Genomic DNA, 23,653 nt, shown 5'->3' on the forward strand with positions numbered 1-23,653 from the left:
CCCCATTTTCCAGCCATTCCTTTACCTGCAAACATCTATCTCCAATCAGCTTTTGAAAGTTCTTGCCTAATACCGTCAAAATTGGCCTTTCTCCAATTTAGAACTTCAACTTTTAGATTTGGTCTATCCTTTTCCATCACTATTTTAAAACGAATAGAATTATGGTCACTGGCCCCAAAGTGCTCCCCCACTGACACCTCAGTCACCTGCCCTGCCTTATTTCCCAAGAATAGGTCAAGTTTTGCACCTTCTCTAGTAGGTACATCCACATACTGAATCAGAAAATTGTCTTGTACACACTTACGAAATTCCTCTCCATCTAAACCTCTAACCCTACGGCAGTCCCAGTTGATGTTTGCAAAGTTTAAATCCCCTACCATAACTACCCTATTATTCTTAGAGATAGCTGAGATCTCCTTACAAGTTTGTTTCTCAATTTCCCTCTGACTATTAGGGGGCTCTATAATACAATCCCAATAAGGTGATCATCCCTTTCTTATTTCTCAGTTCCACACAAATAACTTCCCTGGATGTATTTCCGGGAATATCCTCCCTCAGCACAGCTATAATGCTATCCCTTATCAAAAATGCCACTCCCCCTCCTCTCTTGCCTCCCTTTCTATCCTTCCTGTAGCATTTGTATCCTGGAATATTAAGCTACCAGTCCTGCCCATCCCTGAGCCATGTTTCTGTAATTGCTATGATATCCCAGTCCCATGTTCTTAACCATACCCTGACTTCATCTGCCTTCCCTGTTAGGCCCCTTGCATTGAACTAAATGCAGTTTAATTTATTTGTCCTACCTTGTCGCTGCCTGCCCTGACTGTTTGACTCACTTCTGTTCTCAATTGTACCAGTCTCAGATTGATCACTTTCCTCACTATCTCCCTGGGTCCCACTCCCCCACCTTACTAGTTTAAATCCTCCGAAGCAGTTCTAGCCAATTTCCCTACCAGTATATTAGTCCCCTTCCAATTTAGGTGCAATCCGTCCCTTCTTGTACAGGTCACTTCTACCCCAAAAGAGATTCCAATGATCCAAAAATGTGAATCCTTCTCCCATACACCAGTTCCTCAACCATGCATTCATCTGCTCTATCCTCCTACTCCTGCCCTCACTAGCTTGTAGTACTGGGAGTAATCCAGATATTACTACTATTGAGGACCTCCTTTTTAAATTTCTGCCTAACTCTCCCTTCAGAATCTCAACCTTTTCACTTCCTATATCATTGGTTCCAATGTGGACAATGACTTCTTGCTGATCCCTCTCCCCCGTGAGAACATTCTGCACCCTGAGACATCCTTGATGCTGGCACCAGGGATACAACACACCATTCTGCTTTTTCTCTGCTGGCCACAGAAATGTCTATCTGTACCTCGGACTACAGAATCCCCTAACACGATTGATCTCTTTGAAGCCAACGTACCCCTCATTGCATTAGAGCCAGTCTCAATACCAGAAATTTGTCTGTTCGTGCTACGTTCCCCTGAGAATCCATCACCCCCTACATTTTCCAAATAGCATATCTGTTTGAAATGGGTGTATACACAAACGACTCCTGCCCTCTGTGCCTACCTCTCTTACCCTTCCTGGAGTTAACCCATCTATGTGACTGTATCTGAGACTTTCCCCCCTTCCTATAACTGCCATCCATCACATACTGTTGCTGTTGCAAATTTCTCATCGCTTCTATCTGTCTCTCCAACCGATCCACTCGGTCTGATAAGATTCGCATCCAACAGCATTTATGGCAGATATAATCCACTGTACCCCTTAAACTTTCTTTAAACTCCCACATCTGACAAGAAGTACATATCACTGCAAAGGCCATTTTTGCTCCTTCACAATCTACAGACCCAGAAAATAACACCGTCTTATTCCTCTACAAAACACTGCCCCAGGTTCAATTAATAGCTGTGGCTTATATTTTAAGTCTAATCAAGAGACTTTTCTCCAAAAACACAATCAAGAAAGAACCCAATGTACTTACTAATACAGCCTTTCTCTTGGACAGACTTAAAACAACAATTAACTTATCTGATTCTGTGTTGTAAACTTCGCCCAAACTGGTTCCTCCGAGATTAGTTGTGAAATTCACTGTTTGTTAATTTTCCCAGATGCACTCCGATGTCCAGCGACACATGAATTCAAAAACAGCAAAGGCAATAACTGCAGGTTCTCTCTCTCTCCTGCACTGTCCTCACCATGTGCTTCCTTTGTCTGCTGTTCTCCCTTTTAAAACTGCTGTTGTTTTGACTTTTTTTTCCAAAGTTCCAAAACAATGCAACAGCATACAAAACAGTAATTGCTGCTCCTGGAATTTGAGGAAATCACATCCAGCACCTAAAATACCTAAAAAAAAAATAGGAGCAGCTCTTACAGCCAGAAATTTTTCCCCTCCTCCAACCTGGATTACACAGAATCCTTTTTCTTTCTTTGGAGAGAAGGCTACATGGAGACATGATGGAAGTTTTCAAAACTACGAGGGGCCTGCACAAAGTGACAGTGAGAAACTGTTTTGGCTCAAACAGATCTAGAGAGTACAGTCATAAGGGGTATTACGAAATAAAGCAAATGCGAAATGAGAAGAAAACATTTTCTCAGCCAGTAGGTACAGCACAGAATGACTTTACAAGTTCTGAAGAGTATATCAGAGTTAAAACGTTAACTGTTTGTTTCTCCAGATATGCCATCAGGCCTGCGTTTCTCCACCATTTTCTGTTTTTATTTCAGATTTCCAGTCCTCATATCTTGCTTTTGTTTTCAAATGCACTGTAAGTATTGTGGAGACAGGTTCAATTGAGGCATTCAAGGCTGCATTATTTTGATTTAAACAATTATTCAAGGTGTAAGCTTAGGGGAAGACAAGAGATTGGCAAAGTTAAAACTCAGCAAGCCAGTGCAGACAATAGGCCGAATGGTTTCCCTCTGACATGTAACAATTCAGTGATTCATGAACTCACCAGTTTCCTGTAGTTCAACAGAATTTGTTTAAAGTACTTTTAGTGAAATAAAAAGACCTATCAGAAGACAAAATGCACCATCTGCAGGCAACTCAACAGCACAGGAACATCCTCCCTACTTATCTAGCCTCCGGGTTACTATGTTTTTCAACAAGGAATGAAACAAAGTTAAAGCTCGAAACAAAATCGACAATAATGTGCATTTGTGTACCACATTTAGCATCAGAAATTGTTTCAGACAGTTTACAGCAACATTGACAAAGAAATTGACACTGAGCTACATGAGATGGCATTACTCAGATTAGACAAAGCAGGTTTTAAGAGATACCTTAAAAGGAGGACAAAGTAGTAGAGGTGACAAGGATTACAGAAAGAATTCCAGGGCTTACAGCTCAGATGGATGAAGGTACAGCTGCCAATGGTGAAGCAATGAAAGATGGAGAAGGGCAAGATGACAAAATCTGAGCACAGTGGGGCTTGCCAGAATACAGGTCAGCAAGCACAGGGTAATGGATGCGAACAGTCTGAGTGAGGATATGGGCATTAAAGAGTTAATGAACACTGAAGAGTGTGTTTATTTGCAGAACACTGATAAGCCTGGCACACAATCAAGGTCAACACAACTGCATCCTTGAAGGATAAAGCTTAAATGTGTAAGATATAAGTCAAAATATTTACAGTTCAATTAATCTCAAACAAATTAAAAATAATCACAGTAAAAGAAGGTTTGAAGATAGTTTTTCCCATTCCTTAAGAAATCTGCCAAGTACTTCATTCACTAGAAGCCATTTCAAATTCAGATATCCAAGTCAGACACAGCAAAATGCCACAAATAGCAAAGGAATAAATGACCAGTTAACCTTTTATAATTTCCTTATTTGTTTTTACCCAAATGGCTACGACTCTCAAACTGCGCCCGCCTAATACATGCTCAATTTTAACTCTGACCTTTTACACTGAATCCCACTGTTGAGTCCCAAAACTTTGGAATTCATTTGTTAAACATTTTCATTGCTCTATCCTCTAAGATGCTGCTTAAAACCTTCCTCCCTTGAACAAGTACTCAACCATTTGTACCAACATCTCAAGTAACTGAGTACCAAACTTTGTTTGATATTGTTCCCATGAATCATTTTGGAATATTATACCATATACATGCACCATATAAATAAGCAATTATTCCACAAAGTGAGATTTCCCAGCTTGGGAGTAGTTGAACAAATAGGTTCACTTTTCATTTAAAGACTGAAGGCTGAATGGAACTCTTCCAAAATATGAAATAAAATCAATACTCCAAAAATAGTCAGTCAATCTTAAAATGCTATACATAAATACAAGTTGTTGCCGTTGAAGTGGCAGTTGAGGAAGAATGATGGGCTAATGGGATTTTGACAGGGCGTAGTCCTCACAGCACCAGGGAGCCAGGTTCGATTCCAGCCTCAGGCGATTGTGTGCAGAGTTTGCACATTCTGTGTCTGCATGGGTTTCCTCCAGGTCTTCTGGTTTCCTTCCACAATCAATGGCAAAACCAGAATTATGTCTCATGAGCACATTCCTACCTCACTTTCCTCCTTCAAGACTTTCAGTAAAACCTACCCCTTAGTGTTCTTGGTGGTCATTGCAACATACAATGAAGCACAATAAACAACTAACATTTATACAGCTTCTGCAATGTATTAAAACTTCAAATTTTAGAACAATTTTTCAGCTAGAGGACCCTTTTGCCCAATTCACTTCTCAGCTGATGCATCCTCATCCTTTATGGTAGATCTCAATGGACAATGATCTTAAGTCTGACCTTTTTATCCCTATTCACCATTATATACAGCCTAATTAGCACGTGCATAAAAATCTGTCTATAATCGAGTTATACAGTCATACATCATTAAAACAGACATTCAGTCCAATTAATCCATGCCGACCGGATATCCAAAAGTGATCTAGTCCCATTGGCCAGATTTTGGCTCTCTAAACATTCCTATTCATTTACCCATCTAGATGCCTTTTAAGTGTTATAATTATTCCTGCTTCCACCATCACCTGACACCTCGTTCCATACGTGCACCACTGCATGAAAAAAATCATCCCTCAGGTCCTTTTGAAATCTTTCCCCTCTCACCTTAAACTTACACCCTCTAGCTTTGGACACCCATACCCTGGGAATAAAGACCTTGGCTATTTACCTTATTAACACCCCTCAAGATTTTATAAAACTCTAAGGTTACCCCTCAGTCTCCGATGTTCCCAGGAAATATGTCCCAGCCTATTCAGTCTCTCCCTATAGTTCAAACCCTCCAAACCAGGAACATCCTTGTAAATCTTTTCTAAACTCTTTCAAGTTTAACATCATTCCTATAGCAGGGAAACCAGAATTGAACCCAGTATTCCAAAAGTGGCCTCAACAATGTCCTGTACAGCCGCAATATGATGTGCCAACTCTTAAACTGAATATTGTGACAAATAAAGGCAAGCGTACCCATTTGCCTTCTTCACTACCCTGTCTACCTGCGACTCCACTTTCAAGGAACTATGCACTTCACCCCAGCAACACTCCCCAGGGCCATACCATTAACTGTGTACGTCCTGCCTCGATTTGCCTTACCAAAATGCAACAACTCACGTTTATCTAAATTAAATTCCATCTGCAACTCTTCAGCTCATCAGTCCACCCAATCATGGTCCTGTTGTACTCCGAGATAATCACCATTACTGTCCACTACATTGATTTTGGTGTCACCTGCAAACTTACAAACCATACCCCCTATATGCACATCCAAATCAGTTATATAAATGATGAAAAGCAGTGGATTCAGCACTGATCCTTGTGGAACTCCAGTGGTCACAAGCCTTCAGTCCAAATAAGAACTGACACGGTGGTTCAACGGTTAGCCCTGCTGCCTCACAGCACCAGGGAGCCAGGTTCGATTCCAGCCTTGGGCGACTGTGCGTGGAGTTTGCAAACCCTCCGTGTCTCCTCCAGTGCTACGGTTTCCTCCCACAATCCAGGTGAACTGGCCAAGCTAAATTACCTATAATGTTCAGGGATGTGTAGGTCAGTTGCATTAGTCAGGGATAAATGTAGGATAATACGGTAGGGGAATGGGTCTGGGTGGGTTACTCTTCGGAGGGTCAGTGTTGACCTGTTGGGCCAAATGGCCTGTTTCCACACTGTAAGGATTCTACAAAATCTATGAAAAACTTTCTTCCAATGCTTCGTCTTCAACCTCAAGCCAATTTTGTATCCAATTGGCTAGCTCCCCTGGATTCTGTGCGTCCTAACCTTGCTAACCAGTCTACCATGCGGAACCTTGTCAAACGCTTTGCTGAAGTTTATATAAACATCTACTGCTCTGCCTTCAAGAATCTTCTTTGTCATTTCTTTAAAAACCTCAGCCAAGTTAATAATATGATTTCCCATGCACAAAGCTATGCTGACGATCCTTAATCAGTCTTTGCCTTTCCAAATACATGTAAATCCTGTCCCTCAGAACGTCCTTCAACTTATCCATCACTGACATCAGGCTCATTGGTCTACAGTTCCCTTGCTTTTCCTTACCACTTTTCTTAAATTATGACACATTAGCCAACCTTCAGTTTTCCGGCACCTCCCCATGGCTATTGATGATACAAATACACTTCCAAAGTATTTAATTCCAAATTAGAGGATAGACTGAAGCCTCGTCAGTTCTTTCAGGAGTATGTAAAAGAGCCCAAACCATCCTTCTTTTGAGCAGAGCAGGGAAAGGTTCAGTTGCTCTGCAAATATTTATTCCTTAACCACACTGTTAAAATACATTGTCTGGGAATTTATCACATTGCAGTTTTGGGGAACTTGTTGTATATAAATTGACTGCCTTCTACCCTTCAAAAAAAAAATGCATTGGCAGTAAACTGTTCTAGAAGGTATTGAAGTTACTATATAGAGGCAAGATGTTTTAAACTACAGTGGATGCTGAATATTTGAATTAAAAACAAAACACTGAAGAAACTCAGCAGGTCTGGCATTATCTGAGACAGAAACAGAATTTGGATCCAATGAGCCTTCTTCAGAACACAAATCCTGAAATATTGAAAAAGTGTCATTGGACTTGAAATGTTAATTCTCTCCACAGATGCTGCCAGACCTACTGAGTTTCTTCAGCATGATTCTTTTAACTTTAAGTCTTTTACTACTGTCACAAAATAATAGCAGTACTTAATAAAATATAGGCTGCGAAACTCTTAGGGATGTCATGAAAGATCCTCTTAAAATGCAAGTTTGCTCATTGTTAGCGCACTAATGGTGGCAGTTGCTCCTAGCAACACAATCTGCTACAAGCCAAAAATACACTTGCCAGCATTACTGAAATGGGCATCTGGAGAGATCAAGTTTTTAACAGCTCTTGCTGCCAAATGCCAGCTTTACTTCAGGCTGCAGCTGGTTGCGTTAGGAACTCCAGCAGTGTCATAGGCCCTTGCTCTATCTGACAACAATTTTATAGTTGGTAATGCTTCTCACAAATGAGGGTGCCTCAGTATTTTAAAATGGTGAAAAGTGAAGGAATTCAGGAAAGAGGTAAAGGTAAGGCCAAAAAGAGCAGGTTTAATGCATTAAAGGAAATATTATTTTATTCTGAAGTAGTTTATTAAACCACATGCTGCAACTGGGTTCTGCAGTCTGGCTGTGAATCGGTTCAAAATGATCACATTTCAGGTCATTCTCTATTGAATTCCACCAAAAATGATGAGGGAACATTGGTTAAGAGGAGAGTCAGGCATGATCTCCTGTAAAGTCAAAGAGCTGGCTAACAGTTGCTCTGTTGACTCATCCAAGACAACCACCACTTGGTTGTCCTCTGCCGCAGCATGTAACAAAATAGAGGATACCACAGGGGCAAATCCTTATGGTTCCTCATAACTTATTGAACAAGATAACTTGCACTCTCAGGATCTCAAACTCTACACAGACAGTCGGCCAAGGGTGAAATGGAATCCAGGTGCCTGGTGCTGAGGCAGCAGTGCTAACCATTGAGCTACCATGCTATCAAATGACCTACCTTTGCTCCTAATTCGTATGATTTCCTCGTAACCTGGTAATCAAACGGCATTTTGGTCAGATACATTCAATATTGCCTAAATATTAGTTCTCTTCCACCATTCCAACAGTCGTAGGAACTTGTGAATAAGAGAAAAGTTTCCTACCATCAAATCTGTGGCTATATATAGTCTACATCAAAAGAATGATAGATGTCACTGAAAAATTCAAAGACAACCTATTTGCAAATGTACATGTAAGGAAAATATTTCAAAACGGTCAGTCTGAGATCAGTCAGAACAGTAAATAAGTTAAAAGTCATCACTGACAAGCTCCCACAGAGTATTATTAAAAATAGAGACATTTATGAACTGGGATTGGAGTGTTCCATCTGGTTCTCTTTTATAAGGCTAATTATTTTCAGTTCCCATTCTGTTCGGAGCAAGAGTCTTTGAATTGTACTCAGATCTACAGGAAAGATCCACCGCCCCAAACAAACTAGATGCAATCTTATCACAAGACAGCATAGGCTGAGGGGTACATCAAGCAGAGATAAAAGAACAGGGATCATTGCGAGTTCACTGTACTTTCGAACAATCATTGCTTCATTTTCTAAGTAACTAACCAAATGGTGAGGCACATACCCACGAAGGTCACGTTTAGTAAATAAAACAGAAACATATTGACATTACTTTGAATTTGGATGTGGTAAAGTTGCAGATGAAGACAGGGAATGTAGATCAGACTAGTCTCAGTACTTGCCTCCATGTGAAAATATCCTGGCATATTGGCCTCTAATTTGATTCAACATCATTCATTTACATATCTTTCTCAATGCAAAATCAGACATTACCTGTACTAATTTGCCACTGAGTCATCATCTACTGTACCTTAAAATATGAACCTTGATATGAAAAGTTTAATTGAAACAAGCTGCAATTTAAAAATGCCCGTTCTGAATTGCCATGGAACCTAGTCCTGGTACAAAATCTTATTTTGCTATTCACTTCACAATGTGGAAATGCTTCAATCGGATAGAAAATGGCTTTGAGCTCAAAATAACACTGCAATATAAACTGGGTGAGCTGCAAGGTGGATTTTGCAACACCTACAGGAACTACAAAAATATACATGTACGAGATTGTATGTGGACATTTTAAACAGTGACACTTTTTTCTGGCCAGAAACATTCCTTGGTGTTGGCAAAAGTTCATGTATACTAACAATGTATAAAATGTATAGGTGTCAACTTGTGGACAGTCCTTCGGAAGTAAGATGGTGTGCAGATGCTGTTGCTTCTCCTTGCCTTCCTGATCTGGAGAGGTTGAACCTATCCCACCTATCACAGGGGATATATTTAGTGGAGTTTGAGTTACCTACAGTTACCAATGAAGAGGAGAGGTACATGAAAATGTTCTGAGTACAAGCCTATGCATGAAACAAGGAAAATAGCACAAGAGTTGTTTTGCATAAGATTTATAAACTGCCCCATCTTTGCCTCAGATTGCCTCCAGATTGTAAACCACTCAGGGGCAGAAATTCCCCCACCTCCACCAAAGATGAGTCCCAAAAAATGGAGTGGAGGACCCTTGGAACCAGAGCATGCTTTTCATTAACATGGCATGAACTAATTAAAATGCATAGAAAGCAGAATTCTCTACACTTGCAAATATCATTAGTGGACTTCAAAAAGATGTATCCATCAGCAAATTTAATGTGCACTGATAAAGAATTCTAAGAATTTAATCATCTGATATAAACTTGACCTAAACTAAAATATTAACTGAGCCACAATAAACTGTACTCAAGATTACTGCATATGGCCATTATTCAACACTGCTCCTTTTTTCCTCCCAGACACTCACCACATTGCTCAACTCTAGGCCCTTTCCTGGAAACTCATCCTAAACACAGTGAGAGATCCATAAAAATGTAGCTAGAATGCACTGGGCAAGGCATGTTGCTGCATGAGTGTAAACCTGAATGTAAAATGTTGTGATTGAGTGCAACTGTACAGCAGAACCAATTTTAATAGACTTATGTCAGGAATAGAGACCTCTTGAGTGTTGAGAAGCAGGCTTGCCAATTATGAGCCATCCTTCAAATGACAGATTTAATGCTCTTGGTACATTTGATTAGATTCAACAGACTGCTAGTAACTGCTGTCCTCAACCGACATACTAGAACAGCAGAGAAGGTTATACCTGGGGCAACTGTGGCTTCAGATTGCTGATTCTGAGAGGTATAAGTGATTAACACTGGGTTCATCTAAGGATCAGGATATGAATAGGAAGGGTTTAGAAGGATATAGGCCAAATGCTGGCAAATGAGACTAAATAAATTTAGGATATCTGGTCGGCATGGACGAGTGGGAATGAACGGTCTGTTTCCATGCTGTATATCTCTATGACTCTGACTGTATAACCTTGGATACCAAAAATGACTAGGCTGCAAAATGAAGAATTCAAGATGGCTGCAATGGGTGGAAAGTTGCCATTCTGACCTCGGAGCATGGTTAGTTTAGAGGGCAGAGATTGCATTAGTCAGATGGATTTTAGAGCCAATGTAAAAGCTCCAAGATAACAGAGCACAAAATATTTGTGAAGACAACTCAACTGCAGTTGAATTCCAGAATTTGCTAGTGTAACTTCATTCTTTCAATAGGCAGAAATCATACAAAGATTCCAGACCAAATTTATTTTTAGCTCTTTTAATCTTGCTACCCCATATTAATTTATGCTCCTTCACTTCCCAGTAATTACACAGTTGCTTCACCAAAACTCATCAGCTTTATAGATGCTTTTGAGAAATTGCAAGGCAGTGACTCATATCAATAATCAGCTGGGGCAGATTTTAGTATTAGCATATTCAAACTATGTTCAGAAAAACTGTGCTTATTTTGTAGGATGAAACAGCAGCTTACATAATCACATTAATTCAACTAACACTGAGATGGTGGGATTAACATAAATGCGTACAAATAAATCTACTTAGCCCCTCAAACTCAACATTTGCAGAGCATGTTTATGAATATTCATTTCACAGATTTCCTTCTACCATAGCTTGTCACTAGTTAATCATCAAATGAAGTGATGGTTCCTTTCCCCAATCTCTTCTACAAAACTCTTCAATGCCTTTAGTACCTCTCTAAACCTCTCTCTCAACAGATTTGCACACAATACATATCCACTTCACTGTGTTTCAAACAGAACTTCACAGCTGCTACAGCAACCTCAACATACAAGCTAGAAATGCAGAGCCAGAAAGAGTGTCTCACACTTACCCACACGGTTTTCCATCCCCAGCTACACGTCTCCGTAACAGTGCTGTAAAAGAGAGAACAGTTATCAGACAGGTCTGTTAAACATGGTTCACTGTTACGCAATGCTATCACATTGGGTAGTTTGTGCCTGACAAAATACAAGCTATGGGTTAAGTTCAAAGTACTGCATTACACACTATTTGTACTTAAGAACTTCAGCTAACTCTAACCAAACAGAGCACTCAATTATCAGTCAACTTTTATTTTCTCTGTGAAGTATCAGGAATGACATCATGATGTTAAATTGGATTTGGATTTTATTCAGTTATCTATTTTAGGTTTCTTGCCAAAGTGAGTGCCTTGCGGCAAACACCACCTACTGTGGTATCATAAAATGCCATTCCAGTGACATCATGAGCAGATGGCTGGGCACGAATTCCACCAAATCTCTTCTCCAATCCTTTTTCTTGCTCAATGTTATATAGCAGCAATTTACCAAAGGACCATGTATACCGATCCAAAGTTTTCTGATGCATAGAAATTATGATGCAGGAGAGGTGGCGATTCCACCCAACATATCTATATTAGCTCTTAAAGTGCTGTCTAAACTATCTCTCAGCCCCCAGTTCCTTTCCTCTAACTCTAAGTTTTATCTGAGCATATATCCATTGGGAACTTACTACTGAAATCAGATTCCACTACCCTTTTCAAGCAGTACACATTCTAGATCTTAACTCATCACACAATTTTTTTTTTTCACATGCCACCTCTGCTTCATTTATGCTCACTGTTACCACCATTATTTAGTTACTACAACTGGAAAAGTTTAATAGTTACTATAACAAACCACTCTATGATGTTGAATGCCTCAATCTCCTCTTTACAATCTCAAATTCTCCAGTCTCTTTAAATAACTGAAGAATTGCAGTCTATGGCTTACTTTAATTGATCCCACTTGCCATTTCAATTGAGGTTATGGATTAGATAAAGTAATTTGATGTGAGAAAGGACTGTTGAGAATCATGACAACAGCTCCAAATATCTGCTTATCTCCACTGCAGACCATCGCTTCTATTGACAGTCATAGAGGTGACCACAATAGCTGAACAGCCAATAAGACAAAGGATGTAGGGATGAAGATAGCTAACTTTGGAAAGGTTAAAACAAAACTGCAATGGAGGTTTTCCTCAATGTCTTAATCACTAGCCTTGAAACAATCTATTGCCTTCATTTCAGTTGTTTTTCTCTCAACGATAAATACAATGCACAGCAGCTCAAACTGATTAATGCATAGATGGCAGCTTTGTTGCATTATTTCTATTTGAATGAGCAGTTAAACCAAATTAAGCAATAGTACACAGAAGAATTACAACCCCGACATCTATGTTCAAGCTCTCACAAAACTGCACTTAACATTATTGCTGGCAGCTCTACTTTCTTTTTCCTTTCATGGGTTACGAGCATCACTGGCTAGATCAGCATTTACTGCCCATCCATAATTATCCTGCGCAGTTTCTATTGTCGCTCATTTAGCAACTCAAAGGATTTCAAAGCATGTGCAAAAGGTTAGGCACAGAATTGTGAACAGAAAGTGGTATATTACTCAGTATCACTGGAGTCAGAAACAATTAACAGATCAGGTTGATGACCTTTGTCACATTTCACCCATTCATAGTATTTTGTTTTTGTATTAGATCAGGAAAGTTTTGGTTGTTTTCAGGACCCCTCCTCACCCTCCAAGGGAAAGAAACCACTTTCACCAGGTGTGCCTAGAACTTTCTCAACAAGTTGACACAGCAGCTATTCTGGCCAGTAATGAACATTAATGAAAACTGCTGGTTTCTATATTGTTATAGCTGGCATTTTCTCTCCCCATTCCTCTCCCCCTGCACCCCCCCACCCCCCCAATCTTTCTGCTGTTACTGCAGCACACTCACTCCAACAGTCTCCTTAAGATGCTTGATTGCACATTCCAGTCCACCGTCACAGGCACAGGTGCAAGTGGATTGCTTTTTTAAAAAAAGGATTCAGTCAATCTGCACTATCACTCAAGAAAATGTTCCATTAGCCAATAAGATGCACTGATAAAATTTCACATCTCCCTCATTAGTAAAATGTTAGAGCTAGGTTTTGAAACCATACATTTTTACTCAGAACTTTATAACTTATATCTTGCGGAATCAAGGCTGCACTCTGAAAAAAACATTTATGACACAGTTCCACCGTACATACAGACTTGCCTATGCCAGCGTTCACGATTTCCACCCGAATTGGGCATAACCTTCTTTCCTCTTTCCAACATTTTATGTTGAAAAGAAAACATGCCACTTACCTCAACCACTCCTTCTGGTAGAGTTCTACACAGATCACACACTGAGAAGAAGTCCCTCCTGAACGCTTTATTGGATTTATTAGTTACTGCATAGTGCTTATGATTCTTAACTTTAGATTGCCCCCCAGGTGGAAGTATTTTTTCTATCTGCAAGGATTGTTCTGTAAGGAATTGATTGTACCACATTGACTATGGTCAGAGGACATGGAACGGACAGGTGGCAAACCCACCATTGAAATCAGCGTTTTTGTACGATTTCCCAAAAACATTCAATCTAGTTTTTCTTAAACTGCTGAAAGTGTTCAGTACAGCATCAGAAGCGAATGGGAAGTCATAAGCGATTGTTCATATGCTGCAAGGGTTCTATACTTATATCTCTACAACTTCTCAAACATATACAGCTCCTCAGTAATAGTATTTACCAAGCATGCAGTCAACCTCCATACATCTCTTTGCTTCCTATGCTCATAGGCTTTCTAATCAGACATCGAGCCACAGAACATTCATGATTCTCTCAAACTTAACATTTGAGAAAAATCAAAAACATGGTTTCCATCTTCACTACAAACCCTAATCCCTAATCCCTCAACTACAGCAGGTACTCAACAAACTGAACTGGTCTCAATATTCTGTTCAAGCTTAAAGCAAGGGTTAAATCTTAAATCCTGCCCATCAATACCGACCACTTATTTCAGGGAGCACAGCATCACTCATTAATTTTCCTATTGCTGCCGCTGCTAGAATTTGACTCTAAACTCAATTACTTTGAAGCTCTGCTTTTTGGTCTTCCACTACTGACTTCTACACATCTTCCCCCACTCACCAGCAACAACACCTCTCCCTAGCCCCCTCAACTGCTGCTTAACAGACAATTTTAATTCTCCATCCCCAATTCTGCTCCTTTAATGCTTCTCTACCAGCTTTAGGGAAGGACTGGGCTGGACATAACTATGTTACCTTCAGATCTCTTCCACAAAATAGACAATGGAGGCTCACAGAGAGAAATGCCACTCGTGGGACTAATTTTAGGACAGGAGAGACTCCAGAATAGATCAAAGCTCAGTTGGCTGGATGGCTGGTTTGTAATGCAGAGGGATACCAACAGTGTGGGTTCAAATCCTCGATGAACGAAGGTTACCATGAAAGACTCCTTTCCAACCACTCCTGTTGCCCATGAGGCGTGCTGACCCTTAGGTTAAAACACCACCAGTCGTTTGTCTCTAATAAGAGAACAGCTCAACTTTACCGTACCTACTTTCAAAGATGCCGCAATACTGTAAAATATTAGTTAGGCAACTATGATAATAGCGACAAGTGCCATCAAGCAGCATTTTTTCACCAATAATCTGCTCATTGACACTAATTCAGGTTTTATCAGATCCACCAAGCTTCTGACCTCATTTTACTCTATCAAACGTGAACAAAAGAGCTGAACTCCAGAACTGAAGTGAACGTGACTACCCTCAACATCAAGGCAGCACTTGAGCATATGGGGAATGGGCTGCCAGAGGAAGTGGTGGAGGTTAGTACTGTTGCAACATTTAAAAGGCAGCTGGATGGGTATATGAATAGGAAGGGTTTGGAGGGATATGGGCTGGGTGCTGGCAGGTGGGACTAGATTGGGTTGGGATATCTGGTCGACATGGACGAGTTGGACCGATGCATCTGTTGCCATGTTACATCTCTATGATTCTAAGTATGGCATCAAGCCATACCTGGAGTCAACAGAAATATTGCAGAAACTCTCCACGGCTTGCAGTCATGCATGGCACAAAGGAAAGTGGTTATGGTGGCTGGAGGTCAATCATCTCTGCTCCAGGACATTTCTGCAGGAGTTCCTCAAGCCAACCATCTTCAGCTGCTTCAATGACCTTCCCTTACTGTAAAGGTTAGAATTGTGGAATGTTCTTTCCTGATTGCAAAACTGCTCAAATATTGAACCAGTCCATGTTTACATGCATTAAGACTTAGACAACATCTAAGCTTGGGCTGGTAAGCAGCAAGCAACATTTATGTCACCAGTGTCAGGCAATAACCTTTCAGACAAGAAAAAATCTAATCAATTTTTCTTGATTGTCACTGCATCATCATTGCTAAATCTCCTACCATCAGCATCCCAGAGGTTAACGTTGCTAAGAAACTGAAGTGGACCAGCCATTATAATACTGTAGCTACAACAGCAGTCGGATGTTATCTAACCTGTGGCAAGTGACTCACCTCTTTCCACCACAACACCTGTCTACCATCTTCATGGCACAGATCAGAACAATGATTGATTACTCTCTTCTTGCCTAGGTGACTGCAGTGTCAACACACATGATTAACACTGTCCACCTTGAACTAGGATGGCAGCAGGACAACATCTGCACCTGCATATTCCCCTTCATCCAGAGTTGAAACTATATTGCATCCCTTTACAGTTGCTTGGTCGAAATCCTAGAAACCCTTCTTAACAGGACTATCGGTGCCCTACACACCAAAGTCTATAGCCAGAAGACAACCCACCATCACCTTCTCCAGAACAATTCGGGACAAACAATAAATACTGGTCAAGTCAGTCATGCTTATATCCCATGAACAAAAGTGAAATACACTGAACAATTCAAAACCATCTGATTATCTGTTGAGGCATTCCAAATTTCACCACTTCTCAATTCGAGCTCCAGGCTCATTTCATTATTGGCTATGACAGCATCTGCTCTATGTGCTGGAGTTTCCTTCCTCAATGTCTTCACACTTCTTTAATTTCCTTCTTTAAAACCCACATCATTCATTTTAAAAACTGTCTTTGTTCCAATATTTTCTTTTCTTCTGGATGTCAATTACCTTTTGGTGGTATTTCTGTAGAAGGCCCTGGGAATGTTTTACTGCATTAATGACATAATGGCAAGCTGTTGTTATTTTAGCTCAACAGAAGATCAGAAAATAAACTTAGTTTCAAAACAAATGCATGTTAACACAAAAGCACTGGGCTGATAATGAGCATACACTTGTGATAGTCATTGCGCCTGTACTTCTAGTCAGGAAGTTGTGGGTTCAAAGCCCAGTGCCAAAATTTGTGTACTAAATCCTGGCTGACACTCACCAGTGATGTGTATATGCTGCACTGTCAGAGTATTGTATTCAGATCAAGTGCTGACATATGTTGCGAAAATATGTTCAAGTGAATGGAAAAGAATCCCAGTGCGATTTTACGAGGAGGAATCAGGAGGGTTCTCCTGGCGCCTGGATATTCACACCTCAACCAAACCACAATGAAACAGGTTAAACAATGTATTTCACTGGCATTGCTGATTTGTTTACTTGATTTGACCAAGTAAGAGTGAGTGGACTTCAAAGTTTGTACTAATTGTGGTGATAAGAAGGCACAATACAAATGCAAGGTTCTTTCTTTATAAGATATCAAGTGAGCCACAATTGGGCAGTTGATCAGAAAAAGGGATAATGGAGTCAAGGGTGCAATGCACATTCCTTGACATGGGAGGTGGGGGGGGTGGTGGGGGGGTGTCAGGGGTTGGGGGACTTAAATGGCTTTTCTTTGACATTTAAACATTCTTGAGCTGAAGACGACTGGTAACCTTGTACAGTATTGTCAACAGGAGTACTGTGGGATTAGCACTGAGATATGAAATTTCAAGCTACCACCTTCTCAAGGACAACAAAAGTTTGGCATTAAACCCTGGCCTAGCCAGCAAAACCAACATCCTGGTGAATATATTTTAAAAAGGGAATGGAAGCTGTACAAAGCCGAAGATCTTATCCTTTGACTGCAGGTTATTTAGAGCAGAATACATGGCAGCATATTTGCATATTATTTCCATAAAGTGATTTTTTTAAGACAATGAACAGGCAGCCTATTTCAGTGTTTTTTGGGTCATGCCTGCAATTGGAAACGGATATACAACATTGAATTTGCAATTTAATGAATAGCACCACAAACACCCACACAAACAAATCCAATTCAAGCTTTTTGCAGGAGCTTCATTAACTTCTGATCTCAACACACATGCAGCATTGCAAGATCAGCAAGGTAGATAAAGGGTATCTTAGCTGTTTGCTCACTCGTTCGATCTGTGACTTCCTTCCAACAACTTGCTCTGCCTCCTAACAGCATCATCTAGCAACATCCCCATTTTTAAACTACCCACTGTTCTCATCAAAACCTTCCATGGCTTTGCTCCTCCCCATCTCCCTCCCCTACTTTAGCCCAATAATCATCAAAAATCTCTGAAGTCCACTAATTTTAGTCTCTGGTACATTATTCATTTCATCTCTCCTTACTGGTGGCCATACTTTCAGCCATCTAGGCCCAAAGCTATGGAATTCTAACAGTTTAATGTGCAAGCTCTTTTCTTTTAGGATGCTCCTTACAACATGCCTCAATCAAGAATTTGGTCACCTTCCCAACACCTTGAGAGAAATAACACCTGCAAAGCTCTTTGAAACACTAACCAATAAGTAAAGGTTCTGTTGTTTCTGCAATTTTCACCCTCCTTTATCCATATCAGTGACATATGTGGGGAAAAGCTGGGGCCCCATCAAATAATCAAATGTACACCACCTGTAACATTCCAATCAAAGCAGACCTCCATGATCCCCATCGTGTCTGCTGTCTTCTAACAGATTTCCAATCACTGTCAAGGTTACGTCCAAATTTATTTTCCTTTTAATAATTAGGTGTTCACAAATTTAGCAGATACATTCTGGACAACATCCACAAGGAGGCTTTTATCTCCTATGCTAGTGACTATTTCAAAATTTAAATACCCCTCACAAATTCACACCAACTCTGATCAACTTATACTTGCTGGAGTACTCATTCACAGGATCTCATAATGGCTCCAAATATCTTCTCCAGATCGACAGATGTCCAGATTCCCTACTTCTCGCCCTCCTCCATTAATAATAAAACCTATTTGCAATTGAATGCAATGGATAATGCAAGATTTCTTGGGCCCACACAATAAACAAGTGAAATCATCAGTTGTTTGACCATCATCGTAAGCAGAACATTCAGTTCTTTGCTGCTTGTGGAATCTCAGGACGGTTGCATAAGCACTTGCTTCTTACCAGAATTGCTTTGAAGTATTCATGAGATAAAATCGTCAACAACTAACTGTACTTTAAAGGAATCCAGGGAGTAAACATTTGAGCAGATTACGTTCCTGTGCCTTCATGAAACCAACCCACAGCTCACTCCTTACCTCCAATCTCACCACACTGCGAGAAGACTCTCCTACAATCAGCTACCCCAATGTGATGAACATCAACTTTCAGCTGATCACCACTTATTAGAAACAAACCATGTGAAATTTCAGTAGAATAATGCATCACTTGAAATCACTCATTGGCACAAAGGATGCTACTAATTTATGAATAGGATGAGAAGGTCACCCTTTATAAATTACACATTGTATAAATGTTGAGAGGTATTCATTCATGTATTTTCCATGACCCATTCAAACATGTTTGATCAAGGTTTCCAGCATTTACAGTGTTTACAATTAATTAAAGAACAAATTTTAATGACAGAATCATTTACCAAGTGACACGGAGCTCCAAAAGATATTTTCTACTCAGGCTCTTCAAAATTTTACTCCGGCTTCATATGACTCTATTAGAAACTCTGCCTTTAATGCCGAGAACCCACATTCCAGAATTCCCGTTCAGAGGCAGTACATAATTAATCAGCCAAATGGCCTCCAATGTTATAAGTTTAATTGATTATATGAAATTTAGCCAAAGCAGAATGGTATTAACGAATCCAATTCCAAACCAATGCAGCATGCACACCATCCAGGTTTTGCAATGGTTGCTCTGGGTTAAATGCTCACTGTTGATCGATTACACTAACAAGAGGGAGAAGAGTTCCAGGTCAATTAAAGCGATTGCTCATTTGGTTCTAGTGACTGAAAGTAGATAAACTCATAAACCAGTCATTCCTGAAGGGCTGATGCCCAAAACTTCAACTCTCCCCGTTCTGTGATGCTACATGACCTGCTGTACTTTTCCAGCACCATCCTTTGCACCTCATAAGCCAGTCACTATGTTAAACCCCAAATTGGTTAACTTCTGGACAAAGGCAAAAGAAGTTTTTCTTTAACAGGAAAGCAGTAGACAGGGTAGGTTACTGAAAGCACACTGAAATGATAGCTTTCAAGGAAATATAAATCCAGAAAGGAAAGCATACCAAACACCTTCTTCACTATCTTATTTACCTGCAACTCCACTTTCAAGGAGCTATGAACCTGCACTCCAAGGTCTCTTTATTCAGCAACACTCCCGAGGACCTTACCATTAAGTGTATAAGCCCTGCTAAGATTTTCTTTCCCAAAATGCAGCACCTCGCATTTATCTGAATTAAACTCCATCTGCCACTTCTCAGCCCATTGGCCCATCTGGTCAAGATCCTGTTGTAATCTGAGGTAAAACTCTTTGCTGCCACTACACTTCCAATTTTGGTGTCATCTGCAAACTTACTAACTATACCGCTTATGCTCACATCAAAATCATTTATATAAATGACGAAAAGTAATGGACCCAGCACCGATCCTTGTGGCATTCCACTGGTCACAAACCTCCACTCTGAAACACAACCCTCCACCATCACCCTCTGTCTTCTACCTTTGAGCCAGTTGTGTCTCCAAATGGCTAGTTCTCCCTGTATTCCATGAGATCTAACCTTGCTAACCAGTCTCCCATGTCGAATGCCTTACTGAAGTCCATATAGATCAAGTCCACTACTCTGCCCTCATTAATCCTCTTTGTTATATCTTCAAAAAACTCAATCAAGTTTGTGAGACATGATTTCCCATGCACAAAGCCATGCTGACTATCCTTAATCAGTCCTTGCCTTTCCAAACACATGTACATCCTGTCCCTCAGGATTCCCTCCAACAACTTGTCCACTACCAACGTCAGGCTCACTGGTCTATAGTTCCCTGGCTTGTCCTTACCACCCTTCTTAAACAGTGGCACCACGTTTGCCAACCTCCAGTCTTCCAGCACCTCACCTGTGACTATTGATGATACAACTACCTCGGCAAGGGCTCAGCAGTCACTTCTCTAGCTTCCCAGAGTTCAAGGGTAACCTGATCAGGTCCTGGGGATTTATCCACTTTTATGCATTTCAAGACATCCAGCACTTCCTCCTCTGTAATATGGACATTTTTCAAGATGTGACCATCTATTTCCCTACATTCTATATCTTCCATGTCCTTTTCCACAGTAAATAATTGATGCAAAATACTCATTTAGTATCTTCCCCATCTTCTGCGGTTCCATTCAAAGTCCGCCTTGATGATCTTTGAGGGGCCCTATTCTGTCCCTAGTTACCCTTTTGTCCTTAATATATTTGTAAATACCCTTTGGATTCTCCTTAACTATTTGCCAAAGCTATCTCATGTCCCCTTTTTGCCTTCCTGATTTCCCTCTTAAGAATTCATTTGATCTATCTTGTCTATACCCGACATATGCTTCCTTCTTTTTCTTAACCAAACCCTCAATTTCTTTAGTCATCCAGCATTCCCTACACCTACCAGCCTTTCCTTTCACCATAACAGGAATATACAGTCTCTGGACTCTCGTTATCTCATTTCTGAAGGCTTCCCATTTTCCAGTCGTCCCTTTACTTGTGAACATGCGGCCCCAATCAGCTTTTGAAAGTTCTTGCCTAATACTGTCAAACTGGCCTTCCTCCAATTTAGAACTTCAACTTTTAGATCTGGTCTATCCTTTTCCATCACTATTTTAAAACTAATGGAATTATGGTCGCTGGCCCCAACATACTCCCCGACTGACACTTCAGGTCATTTACCCTGCCTTATTTCCCAAGAGTAGGTCAAGTTTTGCATCTTCCCTAGTAGGTACATCAACATACTGAATCAGAAAATTCCTCGTCATCTAAGCCCTCAACACTATGGCATCCCAGTCTATGTTTGGAAAGTTAAAATCCCCAACCATAACCACCCTGTTATTCTTACAGATAACTGAGATCTCCTTACAAATCTGTTTCTCAATTTCCCTCAACTATTATGGGGTCTATAATACAATCCCAATAAAGGTGATCATCCCTTTCTTATTTCTCAGTTCGACCCAAATAACTTCTCTGGATGTATTTCTGGGAATATGATCCCTCAGTACAGCTGTAATGCTATCCTTTACCAAAAATGCCACTACCCCATCTCCCCATGTCCTTCCTGTAGCAATTGTATCCTGGAACATTAAGCTGCCAGTCCTGTCCATCCCTGAGTCACATCCCTGTAATTGCTATGATATTCCAGTCCCATATTCCTAACCATGCCGAGTTCATCTGCCTTCCCTGTTAATCCCCTTGCATTGAAATAAATGTAGTTCAATACAGCAGTCCTACCTTGTTCTCTGCTTTGTTCCTGCCTGCCCTGACTGTTTGACTCGCTTCTTTTCTCAACTGTACTAGTCTCAGATTAATCTCTTTCCTCATTATCTCCCTGGGTCCCACCCCACCATCTTAATAGTTTAAATCCTCCCGAGCAGCTCTAGCAAATCTCCCTGCCAGTATATTAGCCCCTTTCCAATTTAGGTGTTCTTTTGTACAGGTCACTTCTACCTCAAAAGAGATTCTAATGATCCAAAAATGTGAACCCTTCTCCCATAAACCAGCTCCTCAGCCACGCATTCATCTGCTCTATCCTCCTATTCCTGCCCTCACTAGCTTGCAGCACCGGGAGTAATTCAGATATTACTACTCTCGAAGAACTCCTTTTTAAATTCCTGCCAAACTCTTTATATTCTCCCTTGAGAATCTCATCCTTTTGCCTTCCTATGTCATTGGTTCCCATGTGGAGAATGACTCCCTGCTGGTCCCTCTCCCCCTTGAAAACATTCTGCACCCTCTGAGATATCCTTGATCCTGGCACCAGGCAGGCAACACACCATTCTGATTTTTCACTGCTGGCCACAGAAATGTCTGTCTGTGCCTCGAACTAGACAGTCCCCTAACACGATTGAGGAGAAAGTGAGGTCTGCAGATGCTGGAGATCAGAGCTGAAAATGTGTTGCTGGAAAAGCGCAGCAGGTCAGGCAGCATCCAGGGAACAGGAGAATCGACGTTTCGGGCATAAGCCCTTCTTCAGGAACCCTAACACGATTGATCTCTTGGAACTTTACGTACCCCTCACTGCATTAGATCCAGTCTCAATACTAGAAACTTGGCAGTTCATTCTACATTTCACTGAGAATCCATCACCCCCTACTTTTTCCAAAACAGCATACTTGTTTTGAAATAGGGATAGCCACAGAAGACTCCTGCACTACCCGCCTACCTTTCTTCCCTTTCCTGCAGTTAACCCATCTATGCGACTGTATCTGCAACTTTTCTCCCTTCCTGTAACTGCCAACCATCACATCTCCTTGCTTTTCTAAATTCCTCATTACCTGTCTCTCCAACCGATCCATTTGATCTGATAGGATTCGCAACCAATGGCATTTATTGTGGATATAATTCTCAGTAACCTGTAAATACTCCCTAAACTCCCACATCTGACAAAAGGAGCATATCACTATTAAAGGCCATTTTTGCTTCTTCCAATCTACTGACCCAGAAAATAGCACTGTCTTATTCCTCTACAAAACACTGCTCCAGGCTTACTTAATACTTATGGCTTATAGTTTTATGTTTAATCAAGAGACATATCTCAATAAAACATGTAATCAACAAAGAACCCACTCTACTCACTACTGCAGACTTTCTGTAAGGCCATACTTAAAAATATTCACTTGTCTGTTTCTGTGTTGTAATCTCTCCCAAACAAGTTCCTCCAAGATTAGTTGTGAATTTCACTTTTTTTTAAAATTTTCCCAGACGCACTCCGATGTCCAGCAATACATGAATTCAAAGGCAGTAACTGTGCAGGTTCACGGCTGTGTCAGGTGGCAGTGTGGGTTTCTTTCTCTCTTTCTCTCCTGCACTGACCTTACCATGTGCTCCCTTTGTCTGTTCCTCTCCCTTTTAAAATTGCTGCTATTTTGACTTTTTTTTTCCTCCGAAGTTCCAAAACAATGCAACAGCACCTGCTGCTCCTGGAATTTGAGGAAATCACCTC

The 23,653-nt window shown here is 40.6% G+C and overlaps 1 protein-coding gene across 2 annotated transcripts in view; it reads right to left on the reverse strand.

The window, feature by feature from the left end:
- Positions 1-23,653, reverse strand: part of LOC122563623 (phosphatase and actin regulator 4) — a 182,795-nt gene that overhangs the window by 79,931 nt on the left and 79,211 nt on the right. For both annotated transcript variants that reach the window (XM_043717591.2, XM_043717592.2), the window contains one exon: positions 11,261-11,303. In XM_043717591.2, the coding sequence (XP_043573526.1) occupies positions 11,261-11,276 (16 nt within the window). In that variant the 5' untranslated portion in view covers positions 11,277-11,303. The remainder of the gene's footprint in view (positions 1-11,260; positions 11,304-23,653) is intronic.

Source organism: Chiloscyllium plagiosum, unplaced genomic scaffold, assembly GCF_037043375.1.
Source record: "Chiloscyllium plagiosum isolate Xiang-an unplaced genomic scaffold, Cpla_swu_hap1 HiC_scaffold_30, whole genome shotgun sequence".
NCBI classification, from domain to species: Eukaryota; Metazoa; Chordata; class Chondrichthyes; order Orectolobiformes; family Hemiscylliidae; genus Chiloscyllium; species Chiloscyllium plagiosum.